Consider the following 13,806-nt stretch of genomic DNA (forward strand, 5'->3'; position numbering starts at 1 on the left):
GGACATTACAACCATGTCCTTTATGGAAGGAAATCTGCCATTCTTACTTGGTCTGGCCGACATGTGACTCCAGATCCACAGCAATGTGGTTGACTCTCAACTGCTCTCGGGCAACTAAGGATGGGCAACAAACGGTGGCCAGCCAGCGATGCCCATGTCCCACGAATGAATAAAACAAAATCACTGAATTTAAATAAACATCCAGGGTTTTTAGTGCAGCTTCCATAAAGGCATTGAATCAATTCACTCCGCACCTTCCCCGCCACATCAAACCCATCATTCTTCTCCGTTAGAACCAAGTCTAATATTTTAACCCCCAATCAAATTCCGATTAGATTACACTGACTGTGAGCGGAGCAGTTGCCGAGATAAGGTGGTTCCGCATTTTAGAATCTTAAAACATATGAAATGATTTTTTTTAACGGATTGCTTATCGAAGTCTGGCCAACAAAGGGCAACAGAGGTAAAAGTTTAGGTAGCACCTGTCCGATTTTTAATATCAAAGAGTATCTTTGCATCCTAATTTATTGGGGAGAAATTTCATTCTTAATTAAGCAGAAAGTGAAAATGGTTTCAAATGAAGAAGTCGTTTCTGGAAACAAGTTAAAAGATTCCCTGAAAACACACCGCGGTTAGAAGCAAAATCGATTCGTTTTTGTAACGTCAAAGGAATATCCTGGTTCACACCTTCAAATGGACACAATGGATGAATATTCCTTGTAATCCAACAGCGAAGGAGTTCAGCTGGTGTTAATATTGTGTTCGGCACTGAACCCCGATCCAGTCACTTTCTGTGATTTCTGATCGCTGCTTTACCCTGTGTTGTTTCAACATGTTTGTTCCGAGTGTTTGCGGGCTGTGGATTTTGTTAATCTGCCTGCCCGGGATCCTGAGCCAGGACTGCCAGAGGCTGCAGTTACAGCAAGTCCTTAACAAGAATGCTCAAAGGTCCCTGAGGGACATGGTGAGTTTATGCAGAGGTCCGCGGATTCGAGTAACCAATCTTAACTCGCAGGTTCTCGGGTTAATCTCCTGTCGAGGAATTGCTGAGATTAAATCTGGTCTCTTCCAAAAACGTAGAACATCTCCTTGATGGAATGCACATTGAACTATTAAAATATAGAAGGAAGTGTGTGGAAATGTGAAACACTTTTTACTAAGAGTGATTTGTTTGGATGGTCAGTAAAATATGTGAGAGATAAAATGTTTCAATAAGTTGTTGAATGACCGTGCTGGTTTTGGGGGCAAGTTTCTGAGAGTAAGGACCGCTTGTGAAGTGTGAGCTTGGAGCCAGTTCTGACAGTCACTCTGTCCTGCTGCAGGGAGGTCCCTTCCCATTCCAGTGTACAGCAACGAGAGAATCACTGAAAACCAAATCCCTGGACCTGCACCAGCTCATCAAGAGGTTACAGGTGAGTGTGCACTTTGCAACCTGTCTGATCATTCGGTTAATGCTGCCAGGTGTAATAGATATGTGGGGAATGTGTACACATCCCCAACAGTAGGAACAATGTAAATGATTTTTAAAGGCAAAGGCTTTATTTTGTTGATTCTCGTAAGACTGAAAATTTAACGTTGAGTCTTTTGGAAACTGATAGACATTCTGCGGAATAGTTTGACCTTCTTCTCTCCATTTACCCCAAAATGCTGTCAGTACCAGATTTGCTCGCCAAAAGAGGAAAATACCAGTAACCAGTTTGATAATGATCAAAACTGTCATCAGAAAAGACGGTGTTGACTTTTGAAATTCGTGATTCTTACACTTTTACTGCGTAAACGTGGAATCAGAGAGATATACAGCACGATAACAGGCCTTTCGGCCCAAATCGTCCATTGCGACCAGGTTTCCTAAACTGAACTGGCCCCATTTGCCTGTGTTTGGCCCATATCCCTCTAAACCTTTCCTATGCATGTACCTGTCCAAATGACTTTCAAATGTTGTAATAATTCCTGCTTCTGCCACTTCCTCTCATTCCATATACGCACCATCCTCTGTGTGAAAAAGTTGCCCCTCAGGTAGCTTTTAAAGCTTTCCCCTCTCCCTTAAATCTATGCCCTCTAGTTTTGGACTCCTGCACACTTCTCTACTCAATCTGCTATTTCTTGGACCAATGACCCAGTTGATCAAGATCACGTTGTCGTCTTAAATAACCTCCTATTTAAATAATCAGCTAAAGGAGCAATGTCCTCAATATTGTCGTTGTGTATATTTTGTCCAGACTCAGGACAGGATCCGGATTGTCCACCAAACCCTGCGCCGCATCAACAAGATCTACAGCATGAATCTGGGCTCAGTCACATGGGCCCGGGACAAGGTGGAACATTTCCGGCTGCTCCTGGATCGGCAGCTCAGTGAGCTGGAAGAATGTGTCAGGAACCCGGGATCCAGGCTGAGGAGAAACTCCACCATTCACAATTACTTTAGGAAACTGGAAAAGTTTCTCAAACAGCAGGTGGGACAATGGATAATTGACTGTGTGATTACCGGCATGTCGTTTCTTTCACCCCATTGAAATCTGTTCATTCTCTAATCCATGTCCCTCAATGTTTCCATTTCTCAGGGATTCAGTGAGTGTGCCTGGGAAATAATCCGCGCTGAGACCAGAGGCCGATTACAACAGCTCCTTCTCATAACGGCACAAATCAGCGGAAGCAATTAAAGAATTTCTATCGATATATTTATATGAAGACAAAGAACAGTAATTATTTATTTAAAGATTGTATAATTTTTATCGAAGGATTATATTGTTCAGTCAGCTGCACAAGCCGGTTTGGTTTACCAGTGTGAGAATGGCCATTGTACAACATAATATCAGAATGAAATAATAATATACCTTTTTAATATTTAATTTATGAGTCTAATATTCATACCTGGATGCACTGTGTGAACCTATTTCAAAACTAAAAATATTTGATGAATGCGAGAGGCTGCAAGATATATATTTATTTACAGCAGTTTTATATTGTAATAGACTGTATTTATTGGCATCAGATGTGTCCCAAATTACAGTTTCACAATAAATATTTGAACTTTGAATTTCATGATGTTGTCTTCGTTTACACATTGATGTCGATGTCAGCTGGGTGTTCCTGTTCATCTTATGTGAGAGATTTCAATCACTGGGTTATGGAGTTTGGGGGGCCCAGTGCTTCCGAATTCATGTCCCACGCCAAGACTCTATCTGTTCTGGATGATGTTTATGAGCGGATTCAAATGAATTACTTCCGCACTATTGTCCTAAAGTGTGTGCAGATACGAAATAAGACATCGAAATATGTGTCTCTTGTTAATAGCTGCAGAATAGAAACTGGTACATTTCGAGAAGTTGCATTTACCTCTTTGAGCACGGGATTAGCTGTGCTATCCTCTGTCAGAACCGAAATGTATTCAATTGCTGTTCAAATGCACACCCACTGTCAATGAGCACCTGGTGATCTACTCAGGTTATAGACCATTAATGTAAACAGCATCGGAGAAACATACTCCATTCTCAATATTTAACCGTTCCTTAACCTGAACGCTTTGATGTTAAATATATTATCAGTTTTCCTCTTTGACTGTGTTGTGTTTGCAATTTTTGATTTCTTGAAATCATGTACAAATGCAAACAAATATCTATCGAAAAGATTCCGACTGTTTGCAACTCAGATTTACATCAGGTCATTGTATTTTTTTTCAACAATCAAACATTTTGGCTAAATATTACATGGTACAAAATGATTCAATTATTCACAATTCCGAAGTGAACGAAATGGAAATGAACCGGCATTGTTATAGAGAAAAAGTAATAAAGTCCGCTCAAAGAATCCCCTCAATATATCGAGAAATACAACTATAATCAGAATGTATAATTGACGGTGAAGCTTAGCTTTCCATTCAGGGTGGCACCACAACACAATCAGCAGATGTTCAGGGGGAAATAAATAGTTTGTTGGCGATCAGTCGTCCAGATGTGACCTTATTGTTTTCGGGGCAATGTGTCTCCTGATAGCGTAACGCTTCCATTTGGTAGGAAGGGGTTTCCACTGGGAATTCATCTCAATGCCCTGTCTACACATTGATGATCATCTCTTAGCAAGAAATTGCATAGTGCAAAGATTTTGCGATATCCAATGAAACACTGACCATTAATGAGCACAAAGTGTACCTTTCCACTTATTGGTTAACAAGAATGAAAGTGCATACCGTCATCTGCATTATTTCTCGAATTTCCCTCCAGTGCGAAGTTGCTTTGCGGCACTGTGTCTTTTTGGAGCACTTACAACTATGCATATCATTAAAGTATTATCATTTTGTATAAAATTGTATACTATTTCATATACATATAGTGAAGAGAAAAATCAGCGTTGCCCACATTATTGTCATTTCTCACCATCCTTTTGGCCATCGGGGATTTTCCAATGCATGTTGCATTTCACCCCATCATCGACACAACAATGTAGGCTATGTTTTTGAAAGGCATTTGCCATATGAAGTTGAGAATGGTGGTCGATAGTCAAACAACCAACGAGATACGGTGCTCCACCATCATCCCAATTACTCATCTCCAAACTCCGTGGCCTGGGCCTCAGCTCCTCCCTCTGCGACTGCATCCTGAACATCCTTACTCACAATCAGTAAGGAAAGGCAACATCGCCTCCTCCACGACCATCCTCAACACCGGTGCCCCACGAGGCTGTGTTCTCAGCCCCCTACTATACCTGTTATACATCGATGACCGTGTGGCCAAATTCGCCTCCAACTCGATTTTCAAGTTTGCTGTTGACGCCATGATAATAGGTCGGACCTCAAACAATGATGAGATGGAGTACCGAAAGGAGATAGAGAATCTGGCGAACTGGTGTGACAACAATAATCTCTCACTCAATGTCGACTAAACAATCGGGATAGTCATCGACTTCAGGAAATGTAGTGGAAGACATGCCCCTGTTTACATCAGTGGGGATGAACTAGAAATGGTTGAGAGCTTCACGTTTTTAGGTGTCCAGCCCACCTGCTGACACTATAGTTCAGAAAGCCCACCAATGCCTCTACCTTCTGAAAAGACGAAGGAAATTTGGTATGTCCACTACAACTCTCACCAACCTTTACAGATGCACCCTAGAAAGCATTCTTTCTGGTTGTGTCACAGCTTGGTATGGCTCCTGCTCCATCCAAGATTGCAGGAAATTACAAAGTCTCCTGAACGAATGCCAGTCCATCACTCAAACCAGCCCCCCATCCATTGACACTGTCTACACTTCCCGCAGCCTCGGAAAAGCAGCCAGCATAATTAAGGACCCCATACATGCCAGAAATACGCTCTACTACCTTGTTCTGTCGGGAAATGATACAAAAATCTGAGGACACGTACCAACAAACTCAAGAACATTTCCCTGCTACCATCAGACTTTTGAATGGACCTACCTCATATTAAGTTGATCATTCTCTACACCCTAGCTATGACTGTAACACTCTCTCCATTGCTTATATATGAACGGTATGCTTTGTCTATATAGCGAGCAAGAAACAATATTTTTCACGGTATACCAATACACGTGACCATAAATCAAATCAAAATCACCGGTGCAGCAGGCATGGCAGTGCGAAATAGAGGGTTGCAATTGTTGCCACTTTCAGCCAGAAATGCCAAGTAATGAGGTGTTTTGCCTCCGCCGGCTTCAGCTGGACTTGCCGATCGCATCTCTCAAAACTCTATCCTGGTTTGGAACGCATTCCGGCCCTGTTCCTATACTTCTCTCAATATCTAAGCAGCTGCAAGTTTGGAAGTGACCTTCGTTCTTCACTACTTGATGGCGAGGAAAAAAAGACAGGAAGTATCAGGAAAAGTTAACATTCACCCCAGTAGACCCTGCCGGAGGGGTGGAGAGGGTAAAGGAGAATGAGGCAGGAGACCCAAGAGTTACTGTGTCACCGTGACCTGAAATGTCTCACAATGATTCAGACAGCGCATTGATCCGTTCGTCATTTAACTTGTTCTAAATGCTCTATTAGGCTCGAGCTAGAAGTTAATCTTCAAGCATCGCGTCTTTATATTAACATTGGTGTCTCTACAAAGAAGCAGGTCTCAATTGATTAAGTTCATGAGTAGGTGAGCCAATCATGTCATGAATGTTTCCAGAATCAATTCCGATAAGGTTATTGCCCTTGGCTGTGATTGTGGCAGAAGGGTTATAATGGGCCGCGAGGTAAAGCAGAGTAAATTAGTCCGTATTGTATCCAGTTTCTGCTCATTATCCATTGATGCATTTTTGCAGTCGATCTGTGTGTGCTGTGAGGATAGTTCAGGACCAACAACCTCCTGCTGACTAACCAGTCAAGCGCATTCACAATGGCCTCTTTGTGAAATAACAGTCTGCGCAGTTAGCTCCACCATGAATGAATGTCTGTTGGGGAGGAATGAGGGGGACAGACTTTAAGGGGAGATGGGAACAAACTCAACAGCCAGTCTGCTATTGGCAGGCCCATTGGTTTTCAGTGGAAGTCAAATTCCATCACTCCATCGAGTTGTTTAGTGAATACTTAATTACAGAGTCAGGACATTACAACCATGTCCTTTATGGAAGGAAATCTGCCATTCTTACTTGGTCTGGCCGACATGTGACTCCAGATCCAGAGCAATGTGGTTGACTCTCAACTGCTCTCGGGCAACTAAAGATGGCAACAAACGCTGGCCAGCCGCCGATGCCCATGTCCCACGAATGAATAAAACAAAATCACTGAGTTTAAATAAACATCCAGGATTTTTAGTGCAGCTTCCATAAAGGCATTGAATCAATTCACTCCGCACCTTCCCCGCCACATCAAACCCATCATTCTTCTCTGTTAGAATCCAGACTAATATTTTAACCCCCGATCCAATTCCGGACAGTTTACACTGACTGTGAGCGTAGCAGTTGCCGAGATAAGGTGGTTCCGCATTTTAGAATCTTAAAACATATGAAATGATTTTTTTTAACGGATTGCTTATCTAAGTCTGGCCAACAAAGGGCAACAGAGGTAAAAGTTTGGGTAGCATCTGTCCGATTTTTAATATCAAAGAGTATCTTTGCATCCTAATTTATTGGAGAGAAATTTCATTCTTAATTAAGCAGAAAGTGAAAAAGGTTTCAAATGAAGAAGTCGTTTCTGGAAACAAGTTAAAAGATTCCCTGAAAACACACCGCGGTTAGAAGCAAAATCGATTCATTTTTGTAACGTCAAAGGAATATCCTGGTTCACACCTTCAAATGGACACAATGGATGAATATTCCTTTCAATCCAACAGCGAAGGAGTTCAGCTGGTGTTAATATTGTGTTCGGCACTGAACCCCGATCCAGTCACTTTCTGCGATTTCTGATCGCTGCTTTACCCTGTGTTGTTTCAACATGTTTATTCCGAGTGTTTGCGGGCTGTGGATTTTGTTAATCTGCCTGCCCGGGATCCTGAGCCAGGATTGCCAGAGGCTGCAGTTACAGCAAATCCTTAACAAGAATGCTCAAAGGTCCCTGAGGGACATGGTGAGTTTATGCAGAGGTCCGCGGTTTCGAGTAACCAATCTTAACTCGCAGGTTCTCGGGATAATCTCCTGTCGAGGAATTGCTGAGGTTAAATCTGGTCTCTTCCAAAAACGTAGAACATCTCCTTGATAGAATACACATTGAGCTATTAAAATATAGAAGGAAGTGTGTGGAAGTGTGAAACAGTTTTTACTAAGCGTGATTTATTTGGATGGTCAGTAAAATATGTGAGAGATAAAATGCTTCAACAAGTTGTTGAATGACCGTGTTGGTTTTGGGGGCAAGTTTCTGAGAGTAAGGACTGCTTGTGAAGTGTGAGCTTGGAGCCGGTTCTGACATCATTCTGTCCTGTTACAGGGAGGTCCCTTCCCATTCCAGTGTACAGCAACGAGAGAGTCACTGAAAACCAAATCCCTGGACCTGCACCAGCTCATCAAGAGGTTACAGGTGAGTGTGCAATTTGTAACCTGTCTGATCATTCTGTTAATGCTACCAGGTATAATAGATATGTGGGGACTGTATACACACCCCCAACAGTAGGAACAATGTAAATGATTTTTAAAGGCAAAGGGTTTATTTTGTTGATTCTCGTAAGACTGAAAATTTAATGTTGAGTGTTTTGGAAACTGACAGACATTCTGCGGAATATTTTGACCATCCTCGCTCAATTTACCCCAAAATGCTGTCAGTATCAGATTTACTCGCCAAAAGAGGAAAATACCAGTAACCAGTTTGATAATGATCAAAATTGTCACACAGAAAAGACGGTGTTGTCTTTTGAAATTCGAGCTTCTTGTACTTTTACTGCGTAAACGTGGAATCAGAGAGATATACAGCACGGAAACAGGCCCTTCGGCCCAAATCGTCCATTGCGACCAGGTTTCCTAAACTGAACTGGCCCCATTTGGCTGTGTTTGGCTCATTTCCCTCTAAACCATTCCTATGCATGTACCTGTCCAAATGTCTTTCAAATGTAATAAATCCTGCTTCTGCCACCTCCTCGCATTCCATATACGCACCATCCTCTTTGTGAAAAAGTTGCCCCTCAGGTAGCTTTTAAAGCTTTCCCCTCTCCCTTAAATCTATGCCCTCTAGTTTTGGACTCCTGTACACTTCTCCACTCAATCTGCTATTCCTTGGACCAATGACCCAGTTGATCAAGATCACGTTGTCGTCTTAAATAACCTTCTATTTAAATAATCAGCTAAAGGAGAAATGTCCTCAATAATGTCGTTGTGTATATTTTGTCCAGACTCAGGACAGGATCCAGATTGTCCTCCAAACCCTGCGCCACATCAACAAGATCTACAGCATGAATCTGGGCTCAGTCACATGGTCCCGGGATAAGGTGGAACATTTCCGGCTGCTCCTGGATCGGCAGCTCAGTGAGCTGGAAGAATGTGTCAGGAACCCGGGATCCAGGCTGAGGAGAAACTCCGCCATTCACAATTACTTTAGGAAACTGGAAAAGTTTCTCAAACAGCAGGTGGGAAAATGGATAATTGATTGTGTGATTACCGGCATGTAATTTCTTTCACCCCATTGAAATCTGTTCATTTTCTAATCCATGTCCCTCAATGTTTCCATTTCTCAGGGATTCAGTGAGTGTGCCTGGGAAATAATCCGCACGGAGACCAGAGGCCGATTACAACAGCTCCTTCTCATAACGGCACAAATCAGCGGAAGCAATTAAATAATTTCTATCGATATATTTAATGAAGACTGGGGAACAGTGATTATTTATTTAAAGATTGTATAATTTTTATCGAAGGATTATATTGTTCAGTCAGCTGCACAAGCCGGTTTACCAGTGTGGGAATGGCCATTGTACAACATAATATCTGAATGAAATAATAATATAACTTTTTAATATTTAATTTATGAGTCTAATATTTATACCTGGATGCACTGTGTGACCATATTTCAAATCTAAAAGTATTTGATGAATGCGAGAGAGGCTGCAAGATATATATTTATTGACACCAGTTTTATATTGTAATAGACTGTATTTATTGGAATCAAATGTGTCCCAAATTGCAGTTTCACAATAAATATTTTAAACTTTGAATTTCATGATGTTCTCTTCGTTTCCACACTGATGTCGATGTCGGCTGGGTGTGTTTCTGTTCATCTTGTGTGAGAGATTAAAGTCATTGTGTTATGGAGGTTGTGCGGATCAGTACACAGCACCAAATCCCCTGAGCCAGAACTTCCGAATTCAAGTCCCACGCCAAGACTGTGTCGGTTCTGGAAGCGATGTTTATGAGCGGATTCAAATGAATTACTACCGCACTATTGCCCCAAAGGGGAAATAAGTGTGTGCAGATACGAAACAAAACATCGAAATGTGTGTCTCTTGTTAATAGCTACAGAAACTGGTACATTTCCAGAAGTTGCATATTCTTATTTGAGGCCAGGGTTAGCTGTGCTGTCCTCTGTCAGATCCGCAATGCATTCAATTGATGTTCAAATGCACTATTAAGGTGTTGATCTATTCAGGTTAAAGACCATTAGTGTAAACAGCATAGTAGAAACATATTCCATTCTCAATATTTAACTGTTTCTTAACCTGGACACTTTGATGATAAATACATTGTCAGTTTTCTTGTTTGAGTGTGTGATCTGTTTGCAATGTTTGATTTCTTGAAATCATGTATAAAGACAAACAAATATCTATTGAAGAGATTCCGACTGTTCACAACTGAGATTACATCGGGTCATTGTATTTTTTTCAAGAATCAAACATTTTGGCTTAATATTACATGATACAAAATGATTCAATTATTCGCAACACCGAAGCCAACTAAATGGAAATATAACGGCATTGTTATCGAGAAAAGGTCACAAAGTCAGATCAAATAAATGCCTCATATCGAGAATTGCAAGTAGAATCGGAATAGCTGATAGTTACTGACTGAAGCTTAGCTTTCCATTCAGTGTGGCACTGTAACACAATCAGCAGATTGTGTTACAGTGCCACGCCTCTACTTTCTCACAAGACTAAAGAAATTTGGCATGTCAGCTACGAGTCTCACCAACTTTTACAGATGCATCATAGAAAGCATTCTTTCTGGTTGTATCGCAGCTTGGTATGGCTCTTGCTCTACCCAAGACCGCAAGGAACTACAAAAGGTCGTGAATGTAGCCCAATCCATCACACATACCAGCTTCCCATCCATTGACTCTGTCTACACCTCCCGCTGCCTCGGAAAAGCAGCCAGCGTAATCAAGGACCCCACGCACCCCACTTATTCTCTCTTCCACCTTCTTCCCTTGGGAAAAAGATACAAAAATCAACCGGCTCAAGAATAGCTACTTCACTGCTCCCTGTCAGACTTTTGAATAGACTTACGTTGTATTAAGTTGATCTTTCTCTGCACCCTAGCTATGACTGTAACACTACATTCTGCACTCTCTCGTTTCCTTCTCGATGAATGGTATGCCTTGTCTGTATAGCGCGCAAGAAACAATACTTATCTCTGTATGTTAATATATGTGACAATAATAAATCAAATCAAAAGATGTTCAGGGGGAACTAAATGGTTTGTTGCCAATCAGTCGTCCAGATGTGACCTGATTGTTTTCGGGGGAACGTATCTCCTGATAACGTAACGCTTCCATTTGGGGAGGAAGGTGTTTCCACTGGGAATTCATCTCAATCCCCAGTCTACACATTGATGATCATCTCTGAGCAAGAAATGGCATTGTACAAAGATTTTGTGATATCCAATGAAACGCTGAGCATTAATGAGCACAAAAGATGCCTTTCCACTTATTGGTTAACAAGAATGAAAGTGCAAAACTGTCATCTGCATTAATTCTCGAATTTCCCTCCAGTGCGAGATTGTTTTGCGGCACTGTGTCTTTTTGGAGCAATTACAACTATGCGTAACACCAAAGCAATATCATTTTTTTAAAATTGCATACAATTTTATATACATGCATGAAGAGAAAAATCTGCGTTGCCCACATTATTGACATTTCTCACCATATTTTTGGCCATCAGGGATTTACCACTGCATGATGCATTTCACCCCATCATCGACACAACAATGTAGGGTATGTTTTTTGAAAGGCATTTGTCCTCTGCCGTCGAGAATGGCGGTGGATAGATGAACAATCAATGGAGTGCGGTGCTCCACAAACATTCCCAATGCTCAACGGTGCAGCAAGCATGGCAGAGCGAAATAGAGGGTTGAAACTTTTACCACTTTCAGCCAGAAATGCCAAGTACATGAACCGTTTTGACCATAGCTGGCTTCATCTGGACTTGCTGATCGCATCTCTCTACACTCTTTCTAGTTTGGAATCAGTTACCGCCCTGTTCTTATATTTTTCTCGATGTGGAGTTGCCAGCGTTGGACAGGGATAGGCACAATAAGTAGTTTCACCTGATGAAGGCGCAACCCTCCGAAAGCTCGTGCTACCAAATAAACCTGTTGGACTTTAACCTGGTGTTGTGAGACTACTTACTGTATTTTTCTCAATATCTAAGCAGCTACAAGTTTGGAAGTGAAATTCGTTCCTCACTATTTGATGGCGAGGAAAGAAAGATAGGAAATATCAGGAAAAGTTAACATCCACCCAATAGATCCTGCCGGAGGAGTGGAGAGGGTAAAGGCGAATCAGGCAGGAGACCCAAGCGTTACTGTGTCACCGTGACCTGAAATCACCCAAAGTAATTCAATGAGAGAGTAACATTGATCCTCTAGTCGTTTAACTTATTCTAAATGTTGAATGAGGCTAGAGTTAGATGTCAAACTTCAGTCGTGGTGCCTTTATATTAATATTGGGTTATCTACAAAGAAAAAAGTCTCAGCTGATTAAGTTGGTGAGTAGCTGAGCCAATCATGTCAGGAATGTTTCCAGAACTCCAGTAGGATTAGTGCTCGAGGCTGTGATTGTGGATGAGGTGTGAAAATCGGCTGTGAGGTAAAGAGCGGTAAATTACCCAGTATTGCGCCCAGTTTCTGCTCATTATCCATTGGTGCATTTTAACAGTCAGTGTGTGAGGATATTACAGGACCCACAATCTTCTGCACACTAACTAGTCACGCACATTCACAATGGACTCTGTTTTTTCAATAACAGTCTAAGAAGTTAGCTCCACCATAAATGGATGTCTGTTGGGGTGGAATAAAGGGGACAGACTTTAAGGGGAGATGGGAGCGAACTCAACGCCCAGTCCCCGATTGGCAGGCCCATTGGTTTTCAATGGAAGTCAAATTCCATGATTCTATCGACACCACTCAACAATCCCCGGGCAGGAGTGTTCCCTTCCAGTCGGGGAGCACTTCAGCAGTCAAGGGCATTCAGCCTCCAATCTTTGGGTAAGCGTTATCCAAGGCGGCCTTCAAGACACACGGCAAAGCAGAATTGCCAAGCAGAAACTGATAGCCAAGTTCCGCATACAAAGAACAAAGAACAGTACAGCACAGGAAACAGGCCCTTCGGCCCTCTAAGCCTGTGCCGCTCCTTGGTCCAACTAGACCAATTGTTTGTATCCCTCCATTCCCAGACTGCTCATGTGACTATCCAGGTAAGTCTTAAACGATGTCAGCGTGTCGGCCCCAACCACCCTACTTGGCAGCGCATTCCAGGCCCCCACCACCCTCTGTGTAAAAAACATCCCTCTAATATCTGAGTTATACTTCGCCCCTCTCACCTTGAGCCCGTGACTCCTCGTGATCGTCACTTCTGATCTGGGAAAAAGCTTCCGACCGTTCACCCTATCTATCCCCTTCATAATCTTGTACACCTCTATTAGATCTCCCCTCATTCTCCATCTTTCCAGGGAGAACAACCCCAGTTTACCCAATCTCTCCTCATAGCTAAGACCCTCCATACCAGGCAACATCCTAGTAAACCTTCTCTGCACTCTAATGCCTCCACGTCCTTCTGGTAGTGCGCCGACCAGAACTGGATGCACTACTCCAAATGTGGCCAAACCAGCGTTCTATACAACTGCATCATCAGACTCCAGCTTTTAACTCTTTACCCCGTCCTATAAAGGCAAGCATACCATATGCCTTCTTCAGCACCTTCTCCACCTGTGTTGCCACCGTCAAGGATTTGTGGACTTACACACCTAGGTCCCTCTGTGTTTCTATACTCTTGATGGCTCTGCCATTTATTGTATAACTCCTCCCTATATTATTTCTTCCAAAATGATTTTTTATTTCTTTCACACATGAGGATGGCCTCAAACGGGATCCTGTGTTCATGTCACACTACGTGTAACCCCCAGCATTTGGCCTGGGCTTGCAAAATCTTAGTAACCGTCCTGACTTGAGACAATTCACACC

The 13,806-nt window shown here is 42.2% G+C and overlaps 2 protein-coding genes across 2 annotated transcripts; both read left to right on the forward strand.

The window, feature by feature from the left end:
• Positions 1-832: 832 nt before the first annotated feature.
• LOC144500940 (interferon a3-like) lies at positions 833-2,660 on the forward strand. The gene is made up of 4 exons (XM_078224438.1): positions 833-964; positions 1,323-1,412; positions 2,220-2,453; positions 2,562-2,660. The coding sequence occupies exons 1-4, from the start codon at positions 833-835 to the stop codon at positions 2,658-2,660; spliced, it is 555 nt and encodes a 184-aa protein (XP_078080564.1).
• Positions 2,661-7,369: 4,709 nt separating this feature from the next.
• LOC144500942 (interferon a3-like) lies at positions 7,370-9,194 on the forward strand. The gene is made up of 4 exons (XM_078224440.1): positions 7,370-7,501; positions 7,859-7,948; positions 8,754-8,987; positions 9,096-9,194. Exons 1-4 carry the CDS (start codon positions 7,370-7,372, stop codon positions 9,192-9,194), a joined length of 555 nt encoding a protein of 184 aa, XP_078080566.1.
• Positions 9,195-13,806: the final 4,612 nt, after the last annotated feature.

This window comes from Mustelus asterias, chromosome 11 (assembly GCF_964213995.1).
Source record: "Mustelus asterias chromosome 11, sMusAst1.hap1.1, whole genome shotgun sequence".
In the NCBI taxonomy this organism is placed as follows: Eukaryota; Metazoa; Chordata; class Chondrichthyes; order Carcharhiniformes; family Triakidae; genus Mustelus; species Mustelus asterias.

Excerpts from the sequence above, each read along its gene's own strand:
- LOC144500940 (XM_078224438.1), top strand. The coding sequence starts at position 833 with ATGTTTGTTCCGAGTGTTTGCGGGCTGTGGATTTTGTTAATCTGCCTG. Across the intron at positions 1,413-2,219 it reads AGCTCATCAAGAGGTTACAG|ACTCAGGACAGGATCCGGAT; the intron begins GTGAGTGTGCAC and ends TATTTTGTCCAG. Across the intron at positions 2,454-2,561 it reads AAAAGTTTCTCAAACAGCAG|GGATTCAGTGAGTGTGCCTG; the intron begins GTGGGACAATGG and ends TCCATTTCTCAG.
- LOC144500942 (XM_078224440.1), top strand. The coding sequence starts at position 7,370 with ATGTTTATTCCGAGTGTTTGCGGGCTGTGGATTTTGTTAATCTGCCTG. Across the intron at positions 7,949-8,753 it reads AGCTCATCAAGAGGTTACAG|ACTCAGGACAGGATCCAGAT; the intron begins GTGAGTGTGCAA and ends TATTTTGTCCAG. Across the intron at positions 8,988-9,095 it reads AAAAGTTTCTCAAACAGCAG|GGATTCAGTGAGTGTGCCTG; the intron begins GTGGGAAAATGG and ends TCCATTTCTCAG.